The sequence below is a fragment of the Vanessa atalanta genome, chromosome 17, assembly GCF_905147765.1.
Source record: "Vanessa atalanta chromosome 17, ilVanAtal1.2, whole genome shotgun sequence".
In the NCBI taxonomy this organism is placed as follows: Eukaryota; Metazoa; Arthropoda; class Insecta; order Lepidoptera; family Nymphalidae; genus Vanessa; species Vanessa atalanta.
This window is the reverse complement of record NC_061887.1, coordinates 7,489,551-7,517,544: the sequence shown is the minus strand read 5'-3', so window position 1 is coordinate 7,517,544 and position 27,994 is coordinate 7,489,551. Positions and strand designations below refer to the sequence as shown.

At 33.1% G+C, this 27,994-nt stretch overlaps 5 protein-coding genes across 8 annotated transcripts; 2 read left to right on the top strand and 3 right to left on the bottom strand.

Annotated features, from left to right (window-relative positions):
* Positions 1 to 461: 461 nt before the first annotated feature.
* LOC125070201 (protein lethal(2)essential for life-like) lies at positions 462 to 2,890 on the bottom strand. Of its 3 annotated transcripts, none has more exons than XM_047679954.1 (4): positions 2,765 to 2,890; positions 1,231 to 1,461; positions 580 to 960; positions 462 to 533 (listed from the first exon to the last, which is right to left on the bottom strand). In XM_047679954.1, the coding sequence occupies exons 2-3, from the start codon at positions 1,459 to 1,461 to the stop codon at positions 610 to 612; spliced, it is 582 nt and encodes a 193-aa protein (XP_047535910.1). In that variant the 5' UTR covers positions 2,765 to 2,890; the 3' UTR covers positions 462 to 533; positions 580 to 609. The 3 variants fall into 3 exon arrangements, with proteins under 3 accessions (XP_047535910.1, XP_047535911.1, XP_047535909.1); XM_047679955.1 differs by having other exon boundaries at positions 462 to 530; XM_047679953.1 differs by having other exon boundaries at positions 462 to 960.
* Positions 2,891 to 6,675: 3,785 nt separating this feature from the next.
* LOC125070468 (GPI ethanolamine phosphate transferase 2) lies at positions 6,676 to 17,811 on the top strand. 2 transcript variants are annotated; one of them, XM_047680355.1, is made up of 13 exons: positions 6,676 to 7,206; positions 7,373 to 7,559; positions 7,854 to 7,919; positions 9,445 to 9,654; positions 10,171 to 10,374; positions 10,795 to 10,928; positions 11,692 to 11,885; positions 12,918 to 13,108; positions 13,917 to 14,500; positions 14,929 to 15,041; positions 15,517 to 16,124; positions 16,625 to 16,797; positions 16,989 to 17,810. In XM_047680355.1, the coding sequence occupies exons 1-13, from the start codon at positions 7,049 to 7,051 to the stop codon at positions 17,242 to 17,244; spliced, it is 3,078 nt and encodes a 1,025-aa protein (XP_047536311.1). In that variant the 5' UTR covers positions 6,676 to 7,048; the 3' UTR covers positions 17,245 to 17,810. The 2 variants fall into 2 exon arrangements, with proteins under 2 accessions (XP_047536311.1, XP_047536312.1); XM_047680356.1 differs by lacking the exon at positions 7,854 to 7,919 and having other exon boundaries at positions 16,989 to 17,811.
* Positions 17,812 to 19,231: 1,420 nt separating this feature from the next.
* On the bottom strand, positions 19,232 to 24,214 carry LOC125070542 (peptidyl-prolyl cis-trans isomerase FKBP8-like). The gene is made up of 8 exons (XM_047680447.1): positions 24,029 to 24,214; positions 23,717 to 23,908; positions 23,496 to 23,642; positions 22,589 to 22,851; positions 21,740 to 21,986; positions 21,162 to 21,431; positions 20,714 to 20,820; positions 19,232 to 20,326 (listed from the first exon to the last, which is right to left on the bottom strand). The coding sequence occupies exons 2-7, from the start codon at positions 23,906 to 23,908 to the stop codon at positions 20,734 to 20,736; spliced, it is 1,206 nt and encodes a 401-aa protein (XP_047536403.1). The 5' UTR covers positions 24,029 to 24,214; the 3' UTR covers positions 19,232 to 20,326; positions 20,714 to 20,733.
* Positions 24,215 to 24,704: 490 nt separating this feature from the next.
* LOC125070571 (cyclin-dependent-like kinase 5) lies at positions 24,705 to 26,716 on the top strand. The gene is made up of 2 exons (XM_047680487.1): positions 24,705 to 25,451; positions 25,573 to 26,716. The coding sequence occupies exons 1-2, from the start codon at positions 24,794 to 24,796 to the stop codon at positions 25,809 to 25,811; spliced, it is 897 nt and encodes a 298-aa protein (XP_047536443.1). The 5' UTR covers positions 24,705 to 24,793; the 3' UTR covers positions 25,812 to 26,716.
* Positions 26,661 to 27,762, bottom strand: LOC125070572 (DNA replication complex GINS protein PSF3). Its single transcript, XM_047680488.1, has 3 exons — positions 27,580 to 27,762; positions 27,229 to 27,497; positions 26,661 to 27,004 (listed from the first exon to the last, which is right to left on the bottom strand). The coding sequence occupies exons 1-3, from the start codon at positions 27,668 to 27,670 to the stop codon at positions 26,780 to 26,782; spliced, it is 585 nt and encodes a 194-aa protein (XP_047536444.1). The 5' UTR covers positions 27,671 to 27,762; the 3' UTR covers positions 26,661 to 26,779.
* Positions 27,763 to 27,994: the final 232 nt, after the last annotated feature.

The window sequence follows — 27,994 nt, the reverse complement described above, 5'->3', positions numbered from 1 at the left end:
ACGCATAGAGTTTATAGTATAACACCAAACGTATAGAGCCTATACTATTATACCTACATAACACTATTTCATTTAAATATAAATATGTAGAAACGTAGATAAAAATCTGTAAAGATAGATGCTTAATGGAATAAGTGTTCTTTGTAAGTTTTCAGTGTGTAAAAGTTCGATGTTTGATATTTTTTTCTCAAATTAAAATATAGCTTTAGGAATATTATTTATTATAGACTTAAAAAAAATTTACTTCACGATTGTTGTCTAATTTTTTTAATGTTGTGTTAAATAAGTATATAATTCTAAAGTTAAACGAATTATCTTAACATGACTATAATCTGCATGGTTTCACTGTTCAATAAATGATTCATAATAATAATGTTATCATATAGGCAATCGGATTTCAGAATCAATAAAAGTCAGCTTTAAAAAAAGTATAATATATTATACATTTTTTTACATATGACTGAATGAATTAATGATGTTGTATTGCATTCTTTTTAAAAAACCTAATTCGTTTTCAATCGTTCCCGTTGTTGGCCAACAGCGGGTTAAAAATAAATGCTTTTTATATTTCGATCGTTGCCTTATCTAACTGTATCGACGTCTCATTAATTAGGGGGAAGTGACAATGGGGACAGTTTGTTCGCGGGGCTGTTCCGTCACGGGAGCTTGAGGTTCAGGTTGCTTCGCTGGTCCGGTTTTCATGATAGGAATTATCCTCTCTCCGGCGTTCGGGGGAGGGCGCTTCGGTGCTGTTATTGTCAGAACTCCATCAGAGGATAGAGTGCTTGTGAGGTCGACCAGCTCGTAGCCCGAGGGGAGAATGTATCTACGAGTAAACTGTCGGGATATGAACCCGTGCTCGTCTGGCTTCTCTTCGTGCTTGCCTTCTACTACGACTGAGTTATTAGTGGCTTTGACTGTTATTTCTTCAGGAGCGAATTGTTGGACATCAAGTATGACCTGCAAATATATTCATTGATAAAAAATCTTAAAAATCTATACTAAGTGAATAGTATTTTACTAAGTGAATAGTATCAGCTTCATTATATCTATTAAACAATATTATTTATTTATTTAGACGTGTAGAATATAAAATTTAGAACTTTTATTGGGGTCAGCCAGTGTAACAATAGTCACAAGGGATAAAACCTTTTAGTTCGCAAGGTTATAAAAAAGTAGAAAGTTTTAAACGATTCGTTTGATCTTTTAATGATAAATCGAATTACTTACCTCAAATTTTTCCTTGGTCAGATTAATAGTAGAGGCTGACTCTTGTCTTGCTAGATTCGCCCTCCAGGGCCTGAAGTATGAATTCCTGAGGAGAGAGCTGGATGGGAAGCTGGAAATTGAAGACAGTAGGTCGTCTTTCCTGAGCCCCACACCGAAGTGCTGGTCCAGCAGTCTAGAGGGACGCTCCCAGTCATCCCACCAGTCACGGAACATCATTGGGACAATCGACATCTACGAGAAAGAGAATCTTAATGATTTTTTTTCCTCATTATTTAATGATTACATGATTTTAATAACATAAAAGTTTAGTTAACATATTTTTTTTTATAAATGGAACTATTATAATATTTCGTTGAGATATAATTAGAAATAAAGTATTGAAAATAAAATACATTTTATATTATGACAATGCTGATACGAATTCAAATTATGTAAGAATCTAAAATTGCTTGCATTATTTTGACGTGAGCAATAAGCATCATTCAAGAACGATCGTTTGTTTTCGTTGTGCGTATTTTTGGCGATGAAGAGCGTCCATCAATTAGGTACCAACGTAATGCCAACGTAAAGATTAACAAAATTATCTTATTAAACATAACAAAACTGCATATATAATAATACCGATATCAATTTGCATTTAAATTAATTTAGAGGAAATGAAATTTAGTAAATCCGAAATTCAAAAAATTACAAAAAAAGTAAATTAATATTAGTATTAATGAGTTTTTGATATTACTATTGTCAGAAAAATAAATAAAAATAAAATAATTTAATAAGCATAACGCTTTTCTGGATTTAATTTTTTTTTATTTATAACTGACGAACGCATAATTTAATACATACTTTAAATTTTATTAAATACTTGAATTTGTTTCACCCGCGCTTTAATTCCGAAAACTATCTAGAGTTATAGCTACGTCTGGTTTGTTTGGTTTGTAAATCTATACTAAATACTAATCGCGATTCAAAGTTGTTATTTTGGCAAGAAATAGAGATTATTGTAAAGACACAAACGTCTGGAACGACTCCTCTAGTGATTCACCTGGAAACACATTTAGATCTGATGCAACAAACTGAACTAAATTTCTCTACGATAACAACTTTGAGTCAAATCTTACTTTTGTCACAGATAAAAATAGTTCATTATTTTTGAATATAGAATGATGAGTCATTAGTTTATTTCAATTTGTTTTTCTATTGGTATAACAATTACATTTTAAATGAAAGCAACTTTTTATCGTTAGGTATGATACCATTAACCTAGGTATGATACCTACTTAATAGTCATGTTAATTTTATTTTTCATTAAAATCTTATAATTTATTTCGATGCACCTACCTAATCGAAATACTTCAAATGCACAACTAAATACTCATTTTTTTTTTTATCGTAACGTGGAATAAAATATCAAATGAATAAAAAAAATGGAAATATTTACATTTATCGTAAAACCACAATAAATACAGCTTAATTTTTTTTTTTTATTTTAAACACAAAATAATCGATAAGAATAATAAAAAAAACGCTTAGGTACCTTTAGTGTTTTGTTTCGTTGCAGGCGCGCGCTGCGTAGTGCTCGTGAGACTACGGAGCGAGATTTCAGAACGGATTTAAATAGAACTTTTCAGCGACCCACACTGAAATGATTCAGCGGCGCACCTTGAACTTGAAAATTGTATGAACACCATACTACATGATTAAAGAAGACAAACATCTCAAATTTAATCGTAAATAGAATATATAGAGAGAAATAGTGTTGTTTTTCTTAATGAAATAGTATTTACTGATATAAAATTATCATTTCGTCCATATTATCGTAGTTAAGTCATAATTAATACTAAATAAATAACTTAGACCAATGCAGGGTCGGATTTAGGGGAGGGCAACAGGGGCAACTGACCTGGGGCTTGAGAGGGCTTTTACTGTTTTAAAAGTCACCGATACAAGTAAATAAATTATAATCGCCTCTGTCGCTTTAGGGCATCCACTTCTTTGTGGCCTCAGGGCCTCCAGACCTTGAAATCCGACTCTGAATTCTAGTTATCTATATCGGTTATGATACCATCCAAATTATATTTCGATCCAACTTCGACCCAAATGAAATTGGATCGTTGTGTTAGTAGAATATTTCCAATTCTACGGCTGAACAATTGTGAAAAAGGTTGATTAAGTGTCCATTTGTTAATATATAATAAATAGATGTAATTCCCTCATTATCATAATTTAATTGAAGAGAAACGGACTGTAGTCTTGCGGCACTTACGTGACAATAATTCAGTGACAGCCAAACCTTTTAATACCAGAACTTCGAGACCTGAAGCCTTATAGGCTAGCCACTTGAATATTGGTCAGGTCGTCATAAAATCTATATTTGTCAAGTACCTACTACATACGTAAGGTACGTATCTAATTTCTAGGAAAGATTACATTAGTTTCGATAAACTCTCCATAATTATTAATCGTGTAGGTGTTTCATATTCACTCAGAGCCGTCTCAAGCTATGCTGGGGCCCTTAGGCACCCATGAATTTGGAGCCCTTTTGGTAGATATTTACTACCATGTACAAATAATTTGCTTATGGCCAGGCCTTAAGTATAGTTTCAAATAAATGGTGCGGTAATTTTTGTAAATTCGTAGGAATCTGATTGGTTGTACAATCTTATGGCTATTTCATACTATTTCTATAATGAAGAACACGTCTTTCTACTTTTAATAGCAACTGTCGTCAATAGCCTTTTTTGATAAATATGTTAGTTATTTCTTACAAATAAGTATATCACTTTAGAAAATTTACATAGCAGTCAACTTGAGCACAAACGTGTAAAGGAAATTAGTGGTTCTTAAGGGCCCTCTCAGGATGGGGGCCCTGGGCACATGCCCCATGTATGGTATGGTATGGTAAAGATGGTAATGTATTTACTAAGTACGTATTGTTATTTTCTGATGGAAAAAAGGTTTCCGTAAGTCATGTGTGAGCTATTTACAAGTTATAAGACCGGATCACCCATTAGGCAGTATAGGCAGCTGTCTAGGTTTTAGGTGCCTGCCTAGGATCTCTATAAATTGGGCAAATGTTCATTGCTTATGAAATTGTTAATGCCAAATATTTCACTTAATCCTGTAGGTACTTATTGTTGGTTTAATCATTAATTCATCTTAAAGTAATATAAGTACGTAAAAAAAAAAACATTCTAATTATGAATAAAAGTGCATTGTGGTAGAAAAAAATATATTGTCAAGGGGTTCGAAAAGGTTAATTAATTACTGCATAGATAGGCACTTATTTAATCTTTCCTTTCATTGTCAATTGTCTAAAAAAATTGTAAGGTTACTAAAATATGTATAAATACCTACTAGTTATAATAGTTTGATTAAAATAGTTTTTTTTTAAATTATGGTCACTTTGTATATGACGTATTTGAATGACTGAAAAAATAATTGTACATTCAAAACAGTAGGTGTCTTTCGAGAATAAACAGTTCAGGAATGGTGGGCGGCAATGAACAAGTGATACAGCGTCTTAATTTAATTCTGCATTGTCAAACGAAATTCCTTAAAAATTCCGATTTGTTTCGAGGAAGTGTGACGTTTGGCGATGAGCAATGACATTTAATGAGATTAATTAATCAGTTGTTAAAAGTAGATAATTTATCACCAACGTATTCGCTCAGCTATAAATAATCTGGATAGGTTATACCCACATTATGTAGGTATTGTCATGGTCGGTCATACAAACTTGGTTCCTAAAGTATTTCTTTTTTTTTTTGTTAAATTGGCAGTGTATATCTGCAGCGGTAGCCACTAGCCATTGGGTGACCTATTTGATAGTCAGACTACCTAAAAAATAAATTCAGGACAATGACATTTTAAAAATCTATAAAAAAAATGTATGTTGATCGGTTTAGTAGTCAAGTCACAAGAAACGAAAGAAACATGAAATCCACATTCGCATTTATAATAAGTTCCTAGTAAGATTAATTAGGATTGTTATGACTTTTAGATACGAGATAATATGCATTAAAATATACGATCGAATGATAGGAAGGAAGGGAGGCTATACCTAAGTGATTTATGCGTCGAAAAAGCAATATCAAACAGCAACATACTCGAAATTAAGTTCGAAACTAATTGGTTGGTTGACCTTTAATTCATTCAATTATATTTCATGTTATTTAAATTCGATCCTGTTAACTTAAATTTTGCTTCTTATGTGTAACGTCTTATCCATGTACTCCAGCACACAATTTTGAATAATTTAGATTTGTATCTATTATTAGTGCAATTCGTCAAATGTGTCTGGGTAGGTAGTACCAACTCTTCAGATATTCTACCGCAAAACAGCAATACCATATCATTGTTTTCCGATTTGAAGGGTGAATGAGCCAATGTTTTCAGCACACTTAACTGAAAATATGAAAATAATTTAACTGGCTATATGGCATTGATTTATATTTCAAATATGGAAATCATTTAAAATTTCCTCTTAACTTATCAGATTTCGATATGATACAAAATGCCTGGTCTATAGATGTATTTACCCATATTACAATCACAAACTCCAGCTCTGTTTAACAAATAGATAGACTGAAAACTATGTGTAAAAAAATATTTTTAAAATTCAAAATATATCTACTAATAAATAAAACCGAATGTTCTGTAATTGATAAGAGTAGCAGGGCATTGAGGACCGAAACCTCTACTTTCTTGAAGAATAATAAATACCTTTTCACAAACTATAACTACCCCTGTTTTAGAAACTATTACGCATTTTCACTTAGTTTTCAAGTTAGTCAGATTTTGATACTACGTAAAATACTATTTCGTTTTATTTCGGGTATACTTATTGAAATAGTTACGAAATAATATTTTGCGAGCGCAACAATATATTGTTTCCCTATAGGGAAAATAAAATTAAGTATAAGTATACACTCCGTAGAATCCGAATGAAATCGTATCTCCAGTTTTGAATTCGGTACCTTGCATCATAGATTTTAATTTTATTTATTTTATAATTTTATACATACCATAGCAAATAAAATTTGTTTGTATAGAATTTCGTTATTCACAAACTTTAAAGTGTAGAGTGTAGTTTCTAAAGGATTCTTAAAAATTTAGACTGCACCGCTTTTTGTAATTTTGAAAGCATTGCTCAAAAAATTATGTTCTAAGTTTTATTTATTTTCAGTGGCACATAATTTCAATTAAAATATTAAACATAAACATTTAAGTTTTATGCTATTATTGAAAAAGTTTTAATTCAATTCAATTCTTAGTTTAATGGCTTTTAGTTGTGCCATAGGGCACAGATTATTTCGCCAATGTCACGTAGGATGGAGAAGACAGAAAAAGTTTTATAGAAAGCAATAATAATGGAACACAATATATCTGACATTGATAGCTGTCAAAAATCTAAATATCAATAAGTCAGTTGACCTTTTACTAAAATAAGCGTGAACAAAACTGCAACTTCAATAATCAATTCCTTTATGTTTTTATCATTTATTTTTAATATAATGTAAAACAATTTTATAATTTCAATACGATGTTCATACATCATAAAAAAAAAAATACTAAACAACTTCACACCTAACAATAATTTAAAACGTAAACAAAATAAACCAGTCCTTTAGCCGATCAAGCTTATCAAAAATATTCTGATACACTGATAATGTTACCAATGATTCAAATGAAGTAATAAGTATGTACTACTTCATTTATTAGTGGGGAAGATTGCGTAGATACGAAACACACGAGAATTGAAAGTGCGTGGTTAAACGTGTTAACATTTTATTACCGGCGAATAAGTTAATACAACATTATGTTACACTGGGTGCAGCATCGATGGACCAGCCTTTGGTTGCTTATATCGGCATTGGCAGCATTATGTCTATTTCTATATGGTTTTTTCCCTTTGAAATATCATTCTGGCAAACTAGCCTCGATGGATGATCTACCAAATGTTATTAATGGAGTGAGGTAAGTTATTGTCAAAGAAAATATATCTGAAATATATATGGCGTAATTTTTTATGATATATTTTATTGAATTAAAAAAAAAATACAGATTATTATCATAATAAAAAAAAAATTGGTTATATTCATAACTAATGAAACAGAACTTTATAGAATTTTATAAATTTTAGTATTGATGGTCAAGAAGTATATAATTCTGGTGAAAATAGTGTAATTCTGATGGTGATAGATGGCTTGAGATACGACTTTGCCACAGAGGAGTATATGCCATTCACTGGCCAGCTGATAAAAAATAAATCAGCATGTCTTTATGTGTCCGTCGCTGAACCACCTACAGTTACCATGCCTCGGATAAAGGTAATTAATATAGAATTACATTAACAATTATTTTGCATATTGTAAATATAAAATACTTTAGTTTATAATGAGTCTGATAGTAGATTATACCAAAATATGTAAAAAAAAATTATATAGTCACACAACCAAAGAAAAAGTTTAAATTATTAACATGAGCCTGTCATTCTTAATCAAGAAAGTTTAAGAAAAAAAAATGTAAACAATAAATTTTATGTTGTCTGTCGAAATGTAAGTAAAGTGATTTGTTTTTTGCTATTTTAAATCAATATATTTAATATAAAAAATATTACACAGTCACCAGACAGAAAGAAGGAAAAGGCACAGTGGAGGCGCACAATAAACTTCTGGAGGGATATCTTTGCAAGTGTCACTTTTTGTAATTATATCACATTGCTTTATATTTGGTGCTGGTGCCAAAGAAAAAACAATCATTTCTTTTTTTTTATATAATCAGTGTGTTTTTTATGAAACTTTTGTTCCATAAGTATTTACAAAAAAGTTTTTTCTTTGGTATTGTGATTTAATGACACTACATAAATTAGTTATTTAGCACCATAGCTTTTATTTTAGCCATGAAATCATTATCATCATAAAACCTTTTATCATTACTAATATTAAAAAAAAATCCGTGCATCTGTTTCTCTGTCTCTCTTTTCACGGCCAAAACACTGAACCAAATTTGATGAAATTTCTTATGAAGCAATCCTGAACCCCAAGAAAGTATAAAAGCAATTTTTATGCATAGCACCTGTCGACCGACCCCTTAAATTAGCTGCGGGCAATAACCAGTTATGAAATATAAATACCTATAATACCCTAATCCAATTAAAGAAGTAGTAAAGATAACCTTATACTTACATCTTCCATGCGCTTTGCTAATAACTCTGCCATACTAAGTACTACAAACAGGTCTTTTTAATATATCTTTATACATAATACAACAGCATTCTACTGCAATTCTTGTATGCTTTTTATTTATACTTCCAAAGTTCCGATCACAACTTTGCTGACTTTCCAAACACCTTATTTATCCATTATAAATGCCATAGTTTATTCAAGACCAATTGTATCTCGTAAACTTAACATGAACATTATTTGTTTGTGTTTACTCCAATTAACAAAATGTTGTGTAGTGGCAATTAATATATGAAATCATTATTTAAAATTACCTTTATAAAGTAAGCATTTCATATAATATTGTCTTAGAACACTCTTGAACTATTTTCATAGCCATTTCACATATTTCATTTCATATATGTAATCATCCAGTCGAAAATATTGCTAAATGTGGTACTTTGTAAAAAGCAATTGTAGACGTTATTGCCTGTGAATAAGTGTTATTTTAGCATGAACGTAGTTAGGTTTTGCATGAATAATCACAGTTATAAACTAGTAATAATTGCAATGTGTAAATCTGAGAAGGGTTTTTCAAATCAATATTAAATGTCAATTTCATGTAATAGTGATTTAATACTTCTTCCATTAGAAGTAAAGACATTATGCTTGCCAGTTATGGAATAGCTTTGGAAAAGAAAGCATAAAATTTCAATTGGTCACAAATGGTACTAAAATTAGGGTTATGAAAACTAACATTTATGTAATGCATCGTTGCATGTATTTTTTATGAACTTAAAGTGTAATTGGACTGAAAAATTAATATATGTACAAGGTGACTGTAACATATCGTTGTTGTGTCAAACCTTTGAACCAATTTAGTTTGGCAAATGACTTTTTTAAACCTACACAGGAGAAAGAGATAGAAATATATTTCTTTGTTTTCCACTTTATTTGATAAAACCAAGTGAATTCATATATTATCTTATCATGCTTATTGATGAAATGGATTTTCGTTGCTTATTTAACAAAATCAATTGTATATCTTCAGGCAATGATGACTGGAAGCGTTTCGACGTTTGCGGACGTAGCGTTAAACTTTGGCGCTCCCGCCGTGGTCGGTGATAGCGTGTTGCGAGTAGCGGCGGCGAAGGGCCGTCGCACCGTCATGTACGGAGACGACACGTGGCTCAGACTCTTTCCTGGATTGTGGACGGAGTCTGATGGCACCACTTCGTTTTTTGTCACAGATTATACAGAAGTAGGTATTTAATACTTATTGCATACGTTCTTATATAGGTTCATTTTCTTAATTTGGATATATGAGTAATATTGTACCAGTTTCAGATATTAATTGGATTATCCGATTGTTTCGAATAGTTTCAGTTACGAATATTAGATTAAATAAAGATTAAAAGAGAAAATTACATTTGGTATTAAGTTCTATCACAGAAAAAAAAGCAAATAGCCTTAAAAACAATCAGTCTACTTTAAGTACAACATTATAAAAAACTAAATTCAAATATTTATTTATCGAATTCCGTTACGGTTTCGAACAAATTTTTATTTCGGAAAACCAATGGTTTCCATTACGGTTACGAAGTTTACCCTATAACAAGCCTGGTTAGTTACCCCCACGGGAGCATATGCCTGTATTGTATCAGCAGAGATAAGAACGTTACGTTAGTGACTGGGAAGAACTGTGCAATACAGTGCGCAAAAGTACATATATACATTGTAAGGAGATGACCTTTAAACGTATTTGTTTTCCTTTTAGGTAGATAACAACGTAACGCGCCATCTTGATAGAATTCTAACACCAGATGAAAAAAAGAAACCTCCGTTTGATCTGCTCGTCCTCCACTACTTGGGGCTCGATCACATCGGACACTTAGAAGGAGCCAGGAGTCCGAAAATTAAACCTAAACTTTTGGAAATGGACGACGTAGTCAAGAAAATATACAAAGCTATGCAAACATGGGTGATTTTGCTTATTTAATTTAATATTCCAACAAAAGATAAAGCAGTAACTGGAACACGACATTCTTCGCAAGCAAGCACGACTAAGTTTTCATGTGCTTATTTTGTGTTTATAAAACATACCGTGTTTGGCGGTAAAGGAAAACATCATGAGGAAACTTACATGTGGCGGATGAAAATCTGTCGCGTCACGAACGCATTGGCACTGCGTGGTAGAGGAAGCACCTTCACCTCAGATATAAAAGGAGCCCAGCAGTGGGACATATTAAGGGCTGTTACTTTATATTATATTCACTGTTAATTTTAACAAAATTAAATTCATAAATATTGTTGTTTCCATCGTTCATTTCGTGATTAAGGGTGAGGTCAGATGATAAGCAATCAAAGTTAAAAGTAATACCTCCCCCCCCCCCGTGCACAGGAGCGTAAGGGCGTGCTGCTGCTGTGCGGCGACCACGGCATGCGCGACGCGGGCGGCCACGGCGGCGCCTCGCCCGCCGAGCTGCTCGTGCCGCTCGTCGTGCTCACGAGCGACGGCTTCCGCTGCCCGCACGAGTTAGTTTACCTTAATCGAGGCACACGACTATTAGAATTCAAAGTTACTATTTTTATATATATATTCCCAAAAACTATGTCAAGTTGGTCCTACCAGATGCATCTCCTGACTTAGTAGTACAATCATCAAATATTCAACCAGTTTTTCTAGTTGTAGGGCTTCGTGCGAGCCCGTCTGGGTGGATACCGTCCACTCATCAGATATTTTACCGGCAAATAGCAGTACCCGGTGTGGTTGTGTTTTGGTTTGAAGGTTGAGTCAGTGTATTACAGGCACAAGGGACATGACATCTTAGTTTCCAAGGCTGGTGGCGCATTGGTGATGTAAGGAATGGTTAATATTTATTACAGCGCTATTGTGTATAACCGGTGGTGACCACTTAACATCATGTGACCCATTTGCTCGTCTACCAATCTATAACATAAAAAAAACTTACTAACATTGACTGCGTCACCAACCTTGAGAACTAAGATGTTATCCTATGTTATACTTTGTGTCTTTACTTATACTGGTTCTACTACATCAATAGTTTGTCTTATTCTTAACTCATTCGGAGGCGCTCGTACTGACTAAATTTATAATAATCTATTAAAGTGGTCTGTTACAACTACAAGAGGAATAAAGAAAATTTAACATCGACTGGACGCGATGTAAATGTTCAGAACGTTCTGAATGTCAACGAAGCTGTCATCGCAACTTTGAAAGTAAATTGAAGTGCATGGAACTGGTATAAGGAGTTGAGGGTTCGCTCGGCGCCGGCAGGGCGGGCGCGGGCGGCACGGTGGCGCAGACGGACGTGGCGCCGTCGCTGGCGTGGCTGCTGGGCGCGCCGCCGCCGGGCGACAGCGCGGGCCGCGTGCTGGCGGCGCTGCTGCCGCCCGACCCGCGCCAGCACCTCTACCTGCTGCACGTGCTGGCCGAGCGGAACGCGCGCCTCGTGCCCTCCACCGACAAGGGTGAGATCCGATCACGTCGCTCGAGCCGAACGATTCGTTTATGTAGTTTAATTGGTGGTCTGCTTCGTTAATCTAGTGACAAGATTTGAGGCCTTTCAGTAGTAAATATTTCAGTAAAAGCCTGGAGTCCGGATTTTGGAATTCTGTACAATCCCGTCCCTCAAAGAACACGTAAATCAGTAAATAGGTCCTGCGCTTGAACGCGTTTCGAACGTGTTGGATTTTCCTTCCCATAGGACAATGAGAGTGAGGGAATACAGAGTGCACCTGTGTTTGCGCACACTTTTGTACAATATAATATGTCTTACGTAGTTACGTAGTCTTACTAGTCTTCTTGGAGATTAGCCGCGAGGTCAGGACGGCAGTATCATTATTATTATTGGTAATGTTCAGACCGATCGTAAATCATCTCTATGTTTATGGAGCTTGTTAAAGACTTACACAATTAAAAAATAGTATGAGAATATATTTGCCTATAGATAATTATTAAAATGAAATATAACTTTATACGAATTTACCGAAAATTAAAGATAACTCTCAATATTATAACTAATCTTGATCTAGATTAAAAGCAAAAAGGTACATTGTAATTCACTTATATAAAAACATGTTAAAAAAATTACAACTAGAACAAGATATTCGATATTCAGTTTAGGGATACCTCAGGATTATGTACTTGGTCCATTTATCTTCCTCATTTACATAGATGACTGTTTGGTAGTTATTGAACATAAGATTGTATTGTAAGCTGATTACTCTTTGATTTTTTAAATAAAACAATATATGCTAGGATAAAAACAACACTCTGATAAAGTTTAATTAGTCAACATACAAAATGTATTAAATTTACTTCTATATTCTATGGTAAATAAAATTATTGATTTTTGATTTTTATATTTTGGTAATATACGATTTCGACGCAATAACATAAATATATTATGCTGTTTATTTTCTATAAAATTTAACAGATTAACTTGAGGAAAGAAAACAAATCAATTTTACAAATATAAAAAATAACTTTGGTAATTTCAGAATTTTACAAACAATTCGAACGCGCTAAAGTACAATTCGCCCATTTCCTGGCCACGGGACAGCAGAGCGCCGCCAAGATCGCAAAGGAATTCTACGAAGAATCCTTGGAGGAAATGTCTAAGTACCTCACGGAGACGACGACCGACTTCGATATGTTTGCTCTCATCAGCGCTACGTGTATTTTGTATCTTGTACGTACTGCAAATATGTATAGTATACTTGATAACACAATTAACACCCCTTTAGGGTTACATTCTGAAACTATGAAGATATCTGTAATCTAAGACTTTTCACGCAGGCAGATATTTCAAATAACGAAAATATATTATTATTATTATTTTATTTTAGCATTAGCATTAGCAGCCTGTAAATTTTCCCACTGCTGGGCTAAAGGCCTCCTCTCCCTTTGAGGAGAAGGTTTGGAGCATATTCCACCACGCTGCTCCAATGCGGGTTGGCGGAATACACATGTGGCAGAATTTCGTTGAAATTAGACACATGCAGGTTTCCTCACGATGTTTTCCTTCACCGCCGAGCACGAGATGAACTATAAACACAAATTAAGCACATGAAAATTCAGTGGTGCCTGCCTGGGTTTGAACCCGAAATCATCGGTTAAGATGCACGCGTTCTAACCACTCAGCCATCTCGGCCCAATAATTGTAATACATGACATTAAGCAAAAATCCCGCTGAGTTCCTTTCGCCGGTTCTTCTCAGGCCCATATCATGTTGAATAAACATGTTTGCTTTTGACCTTTGACTTATATTGACAGACATTTTTATTGCACATATTTCGAACAATAAAAAAATATATAATCTTCAAACTCAAATCGCGAGGCTGCCTGGTTACAAAAACATGCAGGCACACTGAAATCAAATATACCTAAGACATGGACAATTTTTTTTTTTATCCATTTCAAAAGACTACATTTATACATTACCTACTTATAATATTATCTCAGTTTGTATTTATTTTTGAATTATTTGTAATTTCCAGCTAGCCGGGGCTCTTCTCTGCATCACACTCTACTCTCTCCAACCGGAGGCACGAAGAAAAATAAGCTTACCAAAACTACATCGATCCAAGGCCAGTTCATTGATCGCATTCGTCGTTGTGCTCGTCATTTCCGCATTTACGCTGATTACAGCTTGTTTTATAACGGAAACCAAGAGCCAGTTCTGTTCGTTCAGCCCCCTGTGGAGTATAGCCTTCATAGCAGCGGCCGTCACGATCACAGTGACGTACTTCATTATCAAGACGACCATAGAAAATACGAAGGATCTTTCCATATTGAGAGATCTGAACGCGATCGACTATTTACTGATCATAGGCACGCTGTTCCATTCTTGGTCGTTCTTCGGCACGAGTTTCATTGAAGAAGAACACATGACGTGGTATTTCTTCTGGAATACGCTGATGTTCTTCATCCTGGTCCGGACGATCGTTGTCGTGGTGATGTATTTCGCGAAACGATGGTCGGGAGCTACGGAATTTCAAGAGAAACCGGATCTTGAGAACCGGATGAGCTCGGTCGGTGTCAGCATCGTGCCACAGTGGGTCTTGCTGATCGCTCTGCATAGGTAAGTTATTTTATTTCAAAGCTTCAAGTATATTTGTATACTAGTAGCAAACTTATCATACCAGTCAAGTAACCACCAACAGGGGATTTTAGCTAATGTAATTACTGGTACAAGGGACGTAATATCTTAGATCTCAAGTTGGTATATGAATGGAGGTGACCCAAAATACGGAATTATATATGGAAGGCTGACGAGCAAACTATGGCTCATATATTACTACCATCCATATACTGCTTCAGAACTAAGTTAAATCCCTTGCACCTATAATTAAATTGGTTCAGCGGTCACAGGCTCGTGACTAGGTCGTAGAAGACACGGCACTTTTTAAAACAGAAATATACCAAATCAAAATATATTTACATTTTCATATCATGGGCACTATTCAATTTTAGGGTATTTGTTTTTAAAGCAAACTTTACAAATTCCAGGTATTTAAGGACAATGAATCAAACCGGGGATCGTTGGTTGTTTCTCCCAGATACGGCGGACTGGTTGAATTCACCAGAAAACTCTTTCTATCTAGAAGCACATCTTGTTATAGGTAAATGTTTATAAAAATAGTTTTATACAAAAATAAATAAAGCACCTCTTAGTACTCCGTCAATTAAATAGAATTAATACGATTTAAATCAATGAAAATGGTCAATGAATCTGAAAAGTTAGATATTTCAAAGAATTTGTCAAGATAGAAACGGTTTTCTGAATACTAATTCAGTATAAAATCGCATCCTACAAAAAATCACGAGTCTTTTGAAAATCCATCTATTATGACATACATGGCTCACCCCTCACGAATCATCAGACCATAAATTAATTAAATTATTTACATTAGTTAATTGAACTTTGAAACTTCTCATACAAATTCAAATACTTTTTATATTATTTTCGATTTTTAAAGCATCGTAATTATTTACATGTGATATGTAATATTAACAAATTCGGATCTTTAAGTATTTAAAAATTTTCAAATGTAATATGAGAATGTCACCTTGATTCAATTGTATTTTTTTTTTCAGGAAGTCTCCTAACTCTGGCGATATGTCTTTGGAACATTCGCTTCATGAATAATTATATGCAAATACACTCGGCACTAACCGTTCTGGCAACGGCGTGCACACTCTGCCATCGGATCGCTACCAACGCCTTAGTTACGCCCTTCGCTATCATAAAGACTTGGGATCCCGTATTAATAGTTAACATATTTTGGGGTCTACTCATAAGCCAAGTTATATTCGAACTTCTCACTTATATTGGCCTATTTAAAACATGCGGCTTCCCACTGAAGGGTGACAATAAGTTCGCATATAACAAGCCCAAAGCGAAGAACGAAGATTACTTCTACGATCAAATGGAAGAGCCTTGGAATATAGACGAGGTGAAGCTGAACCTCGCTCGATCGATCACTCACATCATGTACAATGATTTGATGTTGATAATAATTCTTTTAATGAAGCCGCATAATGTTATAATGGTCCCGAGCATTTATTTCACCTGCAAGTTGACGTCCAAGTGCTTGGACCACAAACTGTTGGACGCTAGGACGAGGAAGGGTACAGAAATTCTAGACATATTGAGCAAGTCCCTCGTCCATCTTTGGATTGGATTCCTGTTTTACTTTTATCAGGTACGTGTAGTGTTGTTTTATTATTTTATGTAAAATTTTATATTATATAGTCTATTTCAATGACAATAGCAGTAGGATATTTAAACAATTTTTACCTGGGATCAACATTAAAGCATGACATCATTGGTCGAAATCTAAAATTAGCTGTGGTGTTTGCTTATAGATTCGTAAAAAATAGCATTTAAATGTTGAATAGCATATATAAATACTTAAGAGGAATAGTGTTGTATTATAAAAAAATATATATTTATTAATAAAGATTTTTTTTATTAATAAATCATATGGAAATTGCAATATAAGGCCTTCTGCCCTCGGAATAGGCTACCTATCGATATTGCCCTCGATTTTAAACTTAAATATTATTACTTACATTGATGCACTCGGTAAGTCAAATATGCCATTTAACTTCCGTCGCACTCGACGGATTGAGTACCCCGCGCGGGACGTAAGATAAAGTTGTAAGCAGGAGAGCCAGTGCTAACGGGCACGCGTGTCGGCAGGGCAACTCCAACAGCCTGGCGTCCGTGGAGCTGGGCGCGGGCTACGTGGGGCTGCGCGAGTACAGCGCGGCGCGCGTGGCGGCGCGCGTGGGGCTGCACGCCTACGCCGCGCCCGCGCTGGCCGGCGCGCAGCTCTTCTGCGCCGCCGCCGCGCGCGCGCACCACTGGAAGGGGTGCGCGTTCATTCTAGATTGGATTTTTGTCACTTTGGGGGGGGGATCTTTGATAGCTCTACGTAGAGCGAAAAATATTTATTTATTATTATAAGTAGTCATTTCATTATTTTATTAATTGTTTAACATCAGTACCTACCCTGTCTACTGTTAGAGTATGCAATGAAATGACATTTGACGTTTGTTTCCAGGTATCTGGAATCGGTTTGGAGGGTGATAAACATTTTCGCCCTGCAGAGGGTGTACCAGCTCGTTATATATTGTCTTATAGCGATTATTTTTAGACATCATCTATTCGTGTGGACAGTTTTTTCACCCAAGTTGCTATATGACTTTGTGGCGACGGTGTTTTCGGTGCAGGCTTTGTCGACGATATGCGTGATCGTGCTGTTGACGCATGCGTCGAGTTGGATGGCTAAAAAGTTGACGTACAAATCGACGCTGTGAAGTAAATTTTAGACAACATGTACATTATTATAGTACAATAATTCGATTTAAAAAAGTATTAGAATCTTAAATGTACATATATACTATTCTTTACGAGGCACGGGAACGGCGAAGGGTCTAGAATAAAATCGAATAAAAAAATCGATTGAATATCTAATCAAGATCATTTATAGTAAATAAAAAATCGATGTGTATTTATAAAAAAAAGAGAGAATCGATACAATTGCATAATTTATTCGCCATAGCAAGTTTTCGACTTGATGCCACTCCTTTGATTTGTTATTTGCGCATCTGGAGTATTTTTTACATTTGTAATAATACTATTATACTTCAAATGTATTATTATGACAAACGTATATAGTTCAAATGTAGTTTTATGAATTATTTATAAAGTTTTATTATATTGTTTAAACTTTCTCAAGAAGAGACAGATTTAGCCCAAACAGTGGAACATTTAGTGGTTGTTACTTTAGTTTTATCATAATTACATGTATGACAATTATAATATGTACTAATCATATAAAATATCTTTTTCAATTGTAAATATTTTACATATTTTAAATGCAAATGAAAACTTTTCATCTATAATTTCATTAACTTTAAAATCATCCAATTTAATTAAACATTATGTAAAAAAGATTATATACCTACAAATTACTAATGTTTGGATTAAGCCACATTCCTTTTTATCTATCATACTATGTGTATCCTTACAAAAGTCGAGGATTCTAATACCAGCAAGCGCCACTCAGTTAAATATACTTTTGTGTATTAAAAATGCACTATTTATCTTATATTCGACGATAAAAAGGTGTTTGTGTATCGGCACATCCCGCACCAGAACTACAAGGTAAGCTCTATATTTTTATAAAATAAATCGCTTTTTCCCATTTGAAAACGAATAAGGATCCCTATTTCATTGATTTTAATAATTTCGTGATAATGAAAAACATACCTAATATTTCTGTAAACGTTAATTATACAGTATTATATATTACATAAGATTCGGTAATAAGAACATGAAGTCGCCTGTTAAACTTTCTTATATAATATTTATATTATGTTGTTAGAATCAAAATTATTCTAAAATTAAATGAAGAGATTTATTTATAAATGTGTGCATTTGAGTTTATTTTAACCCGTTATAATAAAATACGAATTTATGTATGCATTCAGTTTCAAAGCGCCCAAAGAGGTTTTATTTGAGTTTATACTTCCACCAGCAATTTATTCATTAATAACTTGACATCATTACTTATATGCTTCTTTAGTTTAATTTAAGTTAAACAAAGTTAAATTTATTAAGCGTTACGATTTTAGAGTAAATTAATACCTAAGCAGCAAATATTGTACATTTTATCCATAATATATCACCTATGGGTTACCATTACAATTAATATTAAATTGTTTTTTTTTTTATATATTTTATAAAGTCCATACTGTTTTGTCTTGACTCGTAAAATGCTATTATGGGACGAATATCTCTTGCCTTTGAAAGGTAATATAAAACCAGAATTTTATAAATGCCACAAGTGTTGTGTCTTGCAATAACTAAACTTCTATATAACATAACAAAACAAATTTGAACAATTATCTAACCAAAAGTAAATCATAAGTCAATGTTAACATTTGTTTTTTTTTTTCTTTTTATAATCTTGCACTTATTTGTTTCCGATATTTTATTTACATGAATGAATGAACATGTAGTTACCAAATTTTAGGGAGGAACCATTTTAGTAATTACTTTGCCATTGTGAAAAATTAACTGGCTGATCAATGTCTCACCTCTTCTACATTTCCATATTTACTTCTTTGCAATTATAGAACAAATTTTGTATTTTTTCGAAATATTAGATTTTTGTATTTTTTATTAAAAAGAATTTGTTATACAGCATTTTAATACATTTCACCATTCCAATTGTTATATAAATAAAAGCTGAATAATTGTATCGATGTGAAGAATATAATAAAACTAAGTTATTTTCAATGCTTTTTATTTCTTGTTACATAATAATGGTACCACCATTGACCTACCAAACCAATATATAAGGATATAACATAAATTTTAACATCTATTTCTAATTTAAAAAAGAAGTGATTATGACAGGCAAAAATCAAAAATATAAGGTACATTTATATACTAAGTTATTCACTATGTGAAAGAAAAGTTTATAAACTGGGCATGAAAATCGTCATCACAGTGTTACCAGAATTCCGAATGATTAGAAAAAGCACCAAGTAATTTTAACAATAAAAACAAAAATATCAAATCAAATTTTACATAAATGCCTATAACATCACCTGGATATAGTCTTGATTTATTTATACAAACTGACAAAACTGTTAAAAATGTTTACCTTAATACTTTAAGATAAATGTTTAATTATTTTTTTTCTTTGGAATGAAAGTTGAAAGCAGGTGATAGTCAAAATAAAAAAAAAATACAATCTATTATAAGACTGCACATAGGGTAAGTACATATTTACATTTGGAATGCAAATTCTTTTTCTTTCCTAAAGCATGTAAAGTTTCAAAAAATATTTTTTTGCATTATTATATTATCTATCACACTATTAAACCTTGAAGGTTTTATATAAATATGTTTGATACTTAAATTATGTATAATACAATTTTATTGGCACTGCCTTTAATAAATATCAAACAGTTGAACATAAAATAAGCTAAAACAATTAAATAAACATCCGTAGTCATTACTCAAAAGTTAGCTGTCTGTATTTCTAACCTAAAACCCATTTTATACAATTAAAAAAATTGTTATAAATATTTTCAATCCAGTGCTCTAGACCAATATTAGAACTGAAATCTATCATAAAAGAAATGCCATTATCTAGTCTGCAAAGCGTAGGAAATTGGAAGATATTATATTTATAAAAATAAATTTAGCGAGTTATGAATCTGGTTTTTTTCACTGCTTCTGTCTCGAAGTTATCCGTCGACTTGTAAATATTTAAAGCTAGATGATATTTAAACAGCTAGAACTATGTTGTATTTATTATTATTCTGGAACCACAAGAACTTGATACACCTCTCCCCCTTATCTTACCATTTATTCATTATAAACCTGTAAACAAAAGTATAAATGCATTAAATAATTTTCAGTTTTATATTTCGTTGTTTATTGACAAACCCTACACTCCGAATTAAACTAAAAATAACATTTTTATATACAAAAAATAGCTTTCAAAGACATATTGACCAATATAACTATTTATAAGCAACTAGTTGTCGCTCGCGGCTTCGTTCGCATTTTGGGGAGTTAGTCAGGTATTAGAAATAAAAAATAGCTTATGTCCGTCCTTGAGTTCCAGCTTTCTTTATACTAAATTTCATCAAATTCGATTCAGTGGTTTGGTCGTGTAAGGTCAACAGGCATACAGACTGAGTTATTTTTGCTTTTATGATGTTATAGATTTTTTCATTTAAATGACAATACTAAGTGTTAGATTACTTGCTAGGTGTAGCGTGTCCTCATTGAGACTGCATCTTGTAACGATATACAAGCACGCTGGCCACCCCCACCAGCAGGCTCAGGAGCAAAGAGCCCCACATTAACATCTGCATAGAATATATTTTAAATATATTACACATAATAATCCAATACTTTAAAAATAGCTTATTTCTGTCTTTTAATAGTTATAAATATTTTCAATCCAGTGCTCTAGACCAATATTAATTTTGAAATTGGAAGATTTATATTTTAAACATACTACACTTAATAATCCAATGCATTTAAAAATAGCTTATTTCTGTCGCTTTATATTATTTACGACATACAAAATATAATATAATTTTAATTTGGTCGAAATTCACACCGCGCCACCAAATAAAACCTGAAAATGGAGTAATACGAATTATTGCGTACACTGAGATCACGTGTCGACGCCTACCGCCCGTACCTTGGCCGTGCTGGGCTTGCTGTCGGGCGCCGGCTCGTCGGTGCCCAGCATGCGGCGCGCCAGGCGGCGCTCGAGCGAGCGGTCGCGCGCGCGCTGGCGCTCGCAGCTGGCCAGCTCGCTGCGCACGGCGCCGTCGGCGGGCGCCGCCCGGGCCGCCGCGCGCGCCGCCTCCAGCGCCTCCCCAGCGCGCCCCACCGCGCTCAGGATGCGCGACTTGCGGTACAGCGCCTTCGCGTTCGTCGGCTGGCACGTCAGCACTCGGGTCACGGCCTGAACGGTTTCAATTTACATTTCAATTAAGTGTATCGACACTAAAGCGAGGACGATGACGGATCGCATAAATATAATAGCTACTTATATCGCTACTATTTTTTATTTCCCATAATAAAAAATCTACATTCTATATTATTATATTTTTAAGTCTTTCAATTTAATTGTAACTACAATAACTCATGTTGTTACCTCAAGATCAATTCGCTATTAAACCAGGGATTAATGACTACACATACTACTGAGCTTTTATTTTTAATTTCATTAAAAAAATATTTGAATTTTATTATATTTAAGATAGACCTTACTTGCAACGCAGCGTCATAGGCTCCCGCTTTCAGTTGCGCGGCTGCCATATTGTTATAAACGCGAAGTCGTTCCTCCAAGAGTGCGTGCAATGAGTCCGAAGTGGGAACCATATCCCCTGAGGGCGTGGGGTCGGTGATCCCGCCCTCGCTCTCATCGAGCACGTCAAGAGCTCGTCGATATAACTGCACAGCCAACTGAGCCTCACCGCGGCCATACCACCAATTACCACGACAACGACGCCGTGTACTAAAATTATATATACAATTTGATTATTATTTAAATAAGTTCATCTTAAATAACTTGCAACATGGTAGTCTGTTTACAAACGGCATCGCAAAAGAAACATAATCCATGGGTCTACTATAACAATAATTTACAAGCAAATCTTTTTAAATAAATGAATTTAATGTATTTTTTTAATTTACATCAGTTTAATAATGCAGTTATTTCAGTTGCCTTTATAATTACAGAATATATATGGACTTTAAGCTAAATTATCAAACAAAAATATATGCAAATCCAAGTTATAGAATATAAACAATCATTTGAAACAAGGAAGTTGATAAACATACAACCTTGGCATCATTTTATTATTAAAATATTCATCTATAACAGAGATATTGTCTATGTCATCAAAGCATTCAGTTTTTAATAATAATTTAATAATATTCTTGGCTGTACAACCTTAGTCAAAACGACATTTTATTTACTATACTTTGAAAATTTATCAGTTTAAAAAATTACATTATTTGTACATACATACATACAAAGTATATTTATTTTAGTTTAGTGGAAATACAAAATTATATTATAATAAAATCAATTTATAAAAATGGTTTATCACACACCCAATTTCCATCCTTTCTGCGATAGGTAATGTTTCATGGTCAGGCTCCTCAGTCCAGTCATGTAATTCTAGGCGAGCTTCGAGCCATGTGTCAGCATCAATCGGTGTACCTTCATATTTGGCTCCATTCACTTCCCCAACTAATCCCAGACTCTCACCAGGCTTGAGACCTGTCTCTCCATATGCAAATCTTGGTGCTATTTGAAGAAGACAAACTTCGCCTTTATACATAAGAGTTAGTGCTAAGTCCAATGCTTGAAGGACCTGAAATTTCACAGATAAGAAAATAAAATACAGTGAAATAAAGAGCAAGTCCCAAACTTAGAGCAAAACGTATATGTAATACCGGAATTTATGACCAGTGATAACCTGAGCCGGATTCATTAACACAGTCTTTAAAAATGTGGTTATTAACACCTAGTAAATTCAAATAAGCTACTGGCATATTTTATGTCCATGATTAACTTGTGACCAAATTTGACAGTGACCCCAAATTAGTATTAAAATGGACTATTAACATATTAATGGAGGCTGTCTTATTAATTGTATTATTTATTAAATATCTAGTACTTACACTTAAGTATTTTAATGCCTAATATAATCTCAAGGAACATTTAAATCATTGATAATTTCTCTTTCATTCTTTTTAATACTGAAATAACTTTGTCTTGAATATAATTCTTATTGAATCATAAGATTTCCTCAACTATCATTCATTACTTAATTTCCAACATAAACTTTTGCTTTAAGGTCAATTAACCATAACAATCACAGACAAGAAATTAAATGAGATAATAATCAGGTAATGATAAGGAACTAATTACCACAAAGATAACACATCATTGTCAATGAACTTACGTATGCAAAATATAAATACTTAATTAACTAAATAAATAATATTAACTTACTTCATTGTCACCCAAATAAATCTTAATATGATCCCGTTTCTCTACCAGATCTTGAGACCCATCCCGTAATTTAAGTTCATAACTAATTCTGCATATATCTGTTCTTTGTGGTCTAGAGCCGTCTGATTCATCGCCTGCCTTTAGAATCTAAGAGAAAAACAAACTTGTTTTTTAAGTTGCTCCAGTTGCAAAATAGTTTTTTGTGTATAATTTATTTTTACCTTCTTTAAAAGTGCCCCTGAGCCTAAAACATCCTGCCATTCTTCTACTGGTTTATCACCATGTTTTTCTTTTTCTGAAGCAGCTGCCTCAGCAAGTTTCGCTTCCTCGATCTCATGCGCTGCAGCTGAAGCTAAGTCTTCGAACGAACTACTCTCAGACTTGTCAATCAACGTAGGCTCTCCTTCACTCATCTTTAAACAAAATTTTACTCGTGATTTATACAACGTTTAACTACGTAAATAACCAGTTTGTCAAAGCATAACTTAAAATTGCGTATATAATAATTGTACAACATTTTGTGATAAACCTACCTTTTTATTTTATAACAGAAGTATTTTTAATTTATACCTTAATACGAAATATAAACAATGATCAAAACACTTGACATTTATACCTAATTTAATTGTATGAAATACGTATTAAGATGACAATTCAACTTTCTGAATTGATTGACCATTTGTTTGTTGAATGTAATGAAATTTTGCCAAAATGTACAAGAACAAAAATTGCACACAGATAAAAAATACAGTTTACATTAACGATAAGACAAGACAAGTAATATGTTTATGACTTATGTACCTATTAGAAATTGGATATCGTAAGTAGTCTTTGGAAAAGTTGTGGGGCTATATTCTACTGTTTATTATAGCAATTGGAATTACTTTCTTGAAGGACTACACATCTTTTATCTACATTTCGCAAATCATTAATTTGTACAATTCTTAATCATTGTTCCTAAATAACTGTGATACATTTCGTTCTACTTCGTTAAATACATGTCTTCCAAATGATATTTATTTCATTAGTAAATAACTATTTATCGAATCGTTATATATAATTCAAATAGATTGTAATGCTTAGAGCTTAGATCCAAAACACAAATTATTAATAACTATTAACCGCTCCCTTATTGTATAATTTTAAAATAATAAAAAATATGCATTCGGAGTACTTTAACCATCTGTTATAAGTAAAATGTCATGAGATGACAGTGACATAAAACACTCTTCATAAATTGAAATTTACATCTTGTAATTTTAAAAATCAAATCATTTCACTAATACAAATTAGTGAAAATGCAGAAATATGAAAAACTCGAGAAAATCGGTGAAGGCACATACGGCACTGTTTTTAAAGCAAAAAATAAAGAAACTCATGAAATAGTGGCACTTAAACGAGTAAGATTAGATGATGACGATGAAGGGGTTCCATCTTCTGCCCTTCGTGAGATATGTCTACTTAAGGAATTAAAGCATAAAAATATTGTCCGTCTGTATGATGTGTTACACAGTGAGAAAAAATTGACTTTAGTCTTTGAACATTGCGACCAAGACTTAAAGAAATATTTCGACAGTCTTAACGGTGAAATCGACTTAGACGTGGTCAAGTCATTTATGTACCAGCTTCTTCGAGGACTCGCTTTTTGTCACAGTCACAATGTACTTCATCGTGATTTAAAACCACAAAACTTGTTAATAAACAAAAACGGAGAACTAAAATTAGCCGATTTCGGCCTTGCAAGAGCATTTGGTATTCCTGTGAAATGTTACTCGGCAGAGGTTGTTACTCTATGGTACAGACCTCCCGATGTTTTATTCGGGGCTAAGTTATATACAACTAGTATTGATATGTGGTCTGCTGGGTGCATTTTTGCAGAACTTGCAAATTCCGGAAGACCCCTGTTTCCTGGATCTGATGTTGATGATCAACTTAAAAGAATTTTTAAACTGCTTGGTACGATATATACAAATTTATTAAATTTTCTAGTATAATTATAAAATTGAATATCTACTTCTATCCTTGTTTATTTCAATTATAATGTACCACTTTAAATTAAACAGACGTTTTTCCTCAGGTACACCAAATGAAGACACTTGGGCAGGAGTAACGCAATTACCAGACTACAAACCACTAGCAGCTTACCAGCCTAGCTTGGGTCTTGCACAAGTAGTACCAAGGTTGCCAGCACGAGGAAGAGATCTGCTAACTCGTCTGCTCACATGCAACCCAGCCTTAAGAATGCCAGCTGATGATGCCATGGCACATGCCTATTTCCATGACCTCAATCCATCGGTTAAGAATGACCGATGTTAACAATCAATACACCCCTACAGGTGTACCTCAGAACTCTTATTTAGTGTTAAGAATCAAGACATTGACGAAGTGCAACAGTGTTGTGAAGAAGACACATGAATTTTCTAGAAAAATAATACTTTTCTACTTGTTTGACAGTGATCATACAGTTAAGGTTTACATTATTGAATATTTAAAAAAAATATATACATTTTAAAATCATCAATGATTAAGCTTATCTGTGCATTTTAATAATATTGATATTATTTTATATAAGTGTAACAAGAATTTATGTAACTAATATTTTTTAACATATTTAACTGCCAAATTGTTTTGCATCTTGCATTTATAACAAGAATAAAATATTTGTATATTAGATTGAGTAATCAGTAGATGTGATAGTATACATTAGAAAAAAGGATATATAACTGTATCCTTAGATTGAAATTAGGATTTTTAGGCTTAAAGATTTAAATAATATTCTTTATTTGTTTGCATTGTTTGTTGATTTTAATAGGTTTAATTTGCTAGATGCCTTCACAATGAAATTAAAAATAATCAGGAATTATTTACTATTAGGTGGCAACATTTTGTTATTTATTTTTATGGCTGTTTACATTAATATAATAAATAGGGGTAAAGAGTTAAGATTACCTATTAACATAGAAATTGTTGAAATTGATTTAGTTTCTACATTATATAATGTCTTAATGTATAAAATAAACAATAATTGATTTAATATTAAGGAAATTGCTCTAGTTAATACGATCTCATTGAATTTCTCTTGTAACATAATTTATATAAGGGTATATAAATTACTAATAGTAACAAATTTTTCAGGTCTGACTGAACTTAATGTTAACTGACTGTATACCATTTTATAGTGAAGTTCATTAAATATTTGAATTAAACAAAAACTTTATTTTGTGTTTAGTGTGTGTGCTTGTATTTCAAATAGTACATTTTCCCTTAATTTAAAATAATACTTATTATGACAATTCCATTTCTGCTCTCTTCCTTTTTCTGTGATTTGCTACCATACTAGCTGTTGTTAGGGGGCAGTCGCCTATTTTTAGCCAACTAGAAAGAGCCCTTTCTGTAACTACTGCAGATTTAGTTCTTTCGCGCTCACTCGCTGATAAGGGTTGTACAGAATTTATAGAATCAGTTGATACAGTTGCAGATAATATCATTTTGAATCTTTGTCTATATGTCTGCAAATAGTAATGAATGTTTCATTAGATTTATAAACTAATAATATACAATAGTTAAGTGAACATATTTTCGAGCTTGTGTTATTAATTAACAACAGCAGATAAGAAAAATATAATACATATTCAAATCTTTATTACTTACATCATTCTTAACATAGTTTACTTTCTTTGTTAGACAAATAATTGTAAATTGAGAATGTAAAAATTAAATTTAGCTAACTTACATTTAAAAGTGTCGCTGAAACTTCACTTTTTATATCATGTTTTGCAATATAGCATCCCAGTTCATAAAAATGCTGTCCCAATTTATGCATATCGACTGTACATGCGTCAGCATTTAGGATTTCTCTATATGTTTCTTTATATATTTTAGGTAGATCCACACTTACTAACGGAGGTCTTCGTGTATACAATGATTCAGCAAGCCATAGAGGTATTTCTATATTAGTTCCAGCTTTTAGGTCATTTTCAGCAGCAGAAGGATCCAGAAAACCTTAAAAATAATTGTAATATAACATAAAAATAATTGAGATAGATCAACTGGCAAAACTTAACTGAGATGAATTAAACATTACCCATTTTAGGTAAATCGAGCAAAAATTTACACGGAACTTTCTCATTTGTTACTAAAATATCGGATATGGAAAGGTAATTTGAACTAGACATTGTAATAATAGGAATCGAATCGAATGAAACAACAAATAAAAATTAGGGGATCGAGTCTTGACATTGACATTTGTCATCATACAACAGATACCGGCTTTGTCATTTGAAAATTGACAGTTAAGCAGGAGTACCAACCTAAGAACAGTTGCCAAAGAGAAAAGAAAAAAATATAAAGATAGATTAGGATTCCAAATTATCAGATACATTTCTGATATGCTTGAACTAGGTTAGTCAACATGAAGTTGGCTCTCTGAGAAATCCAAGCATGTATTGCGTGTTGACAATATAATAATAATCACCCAATTCAGATTCGCTCTTAGGATT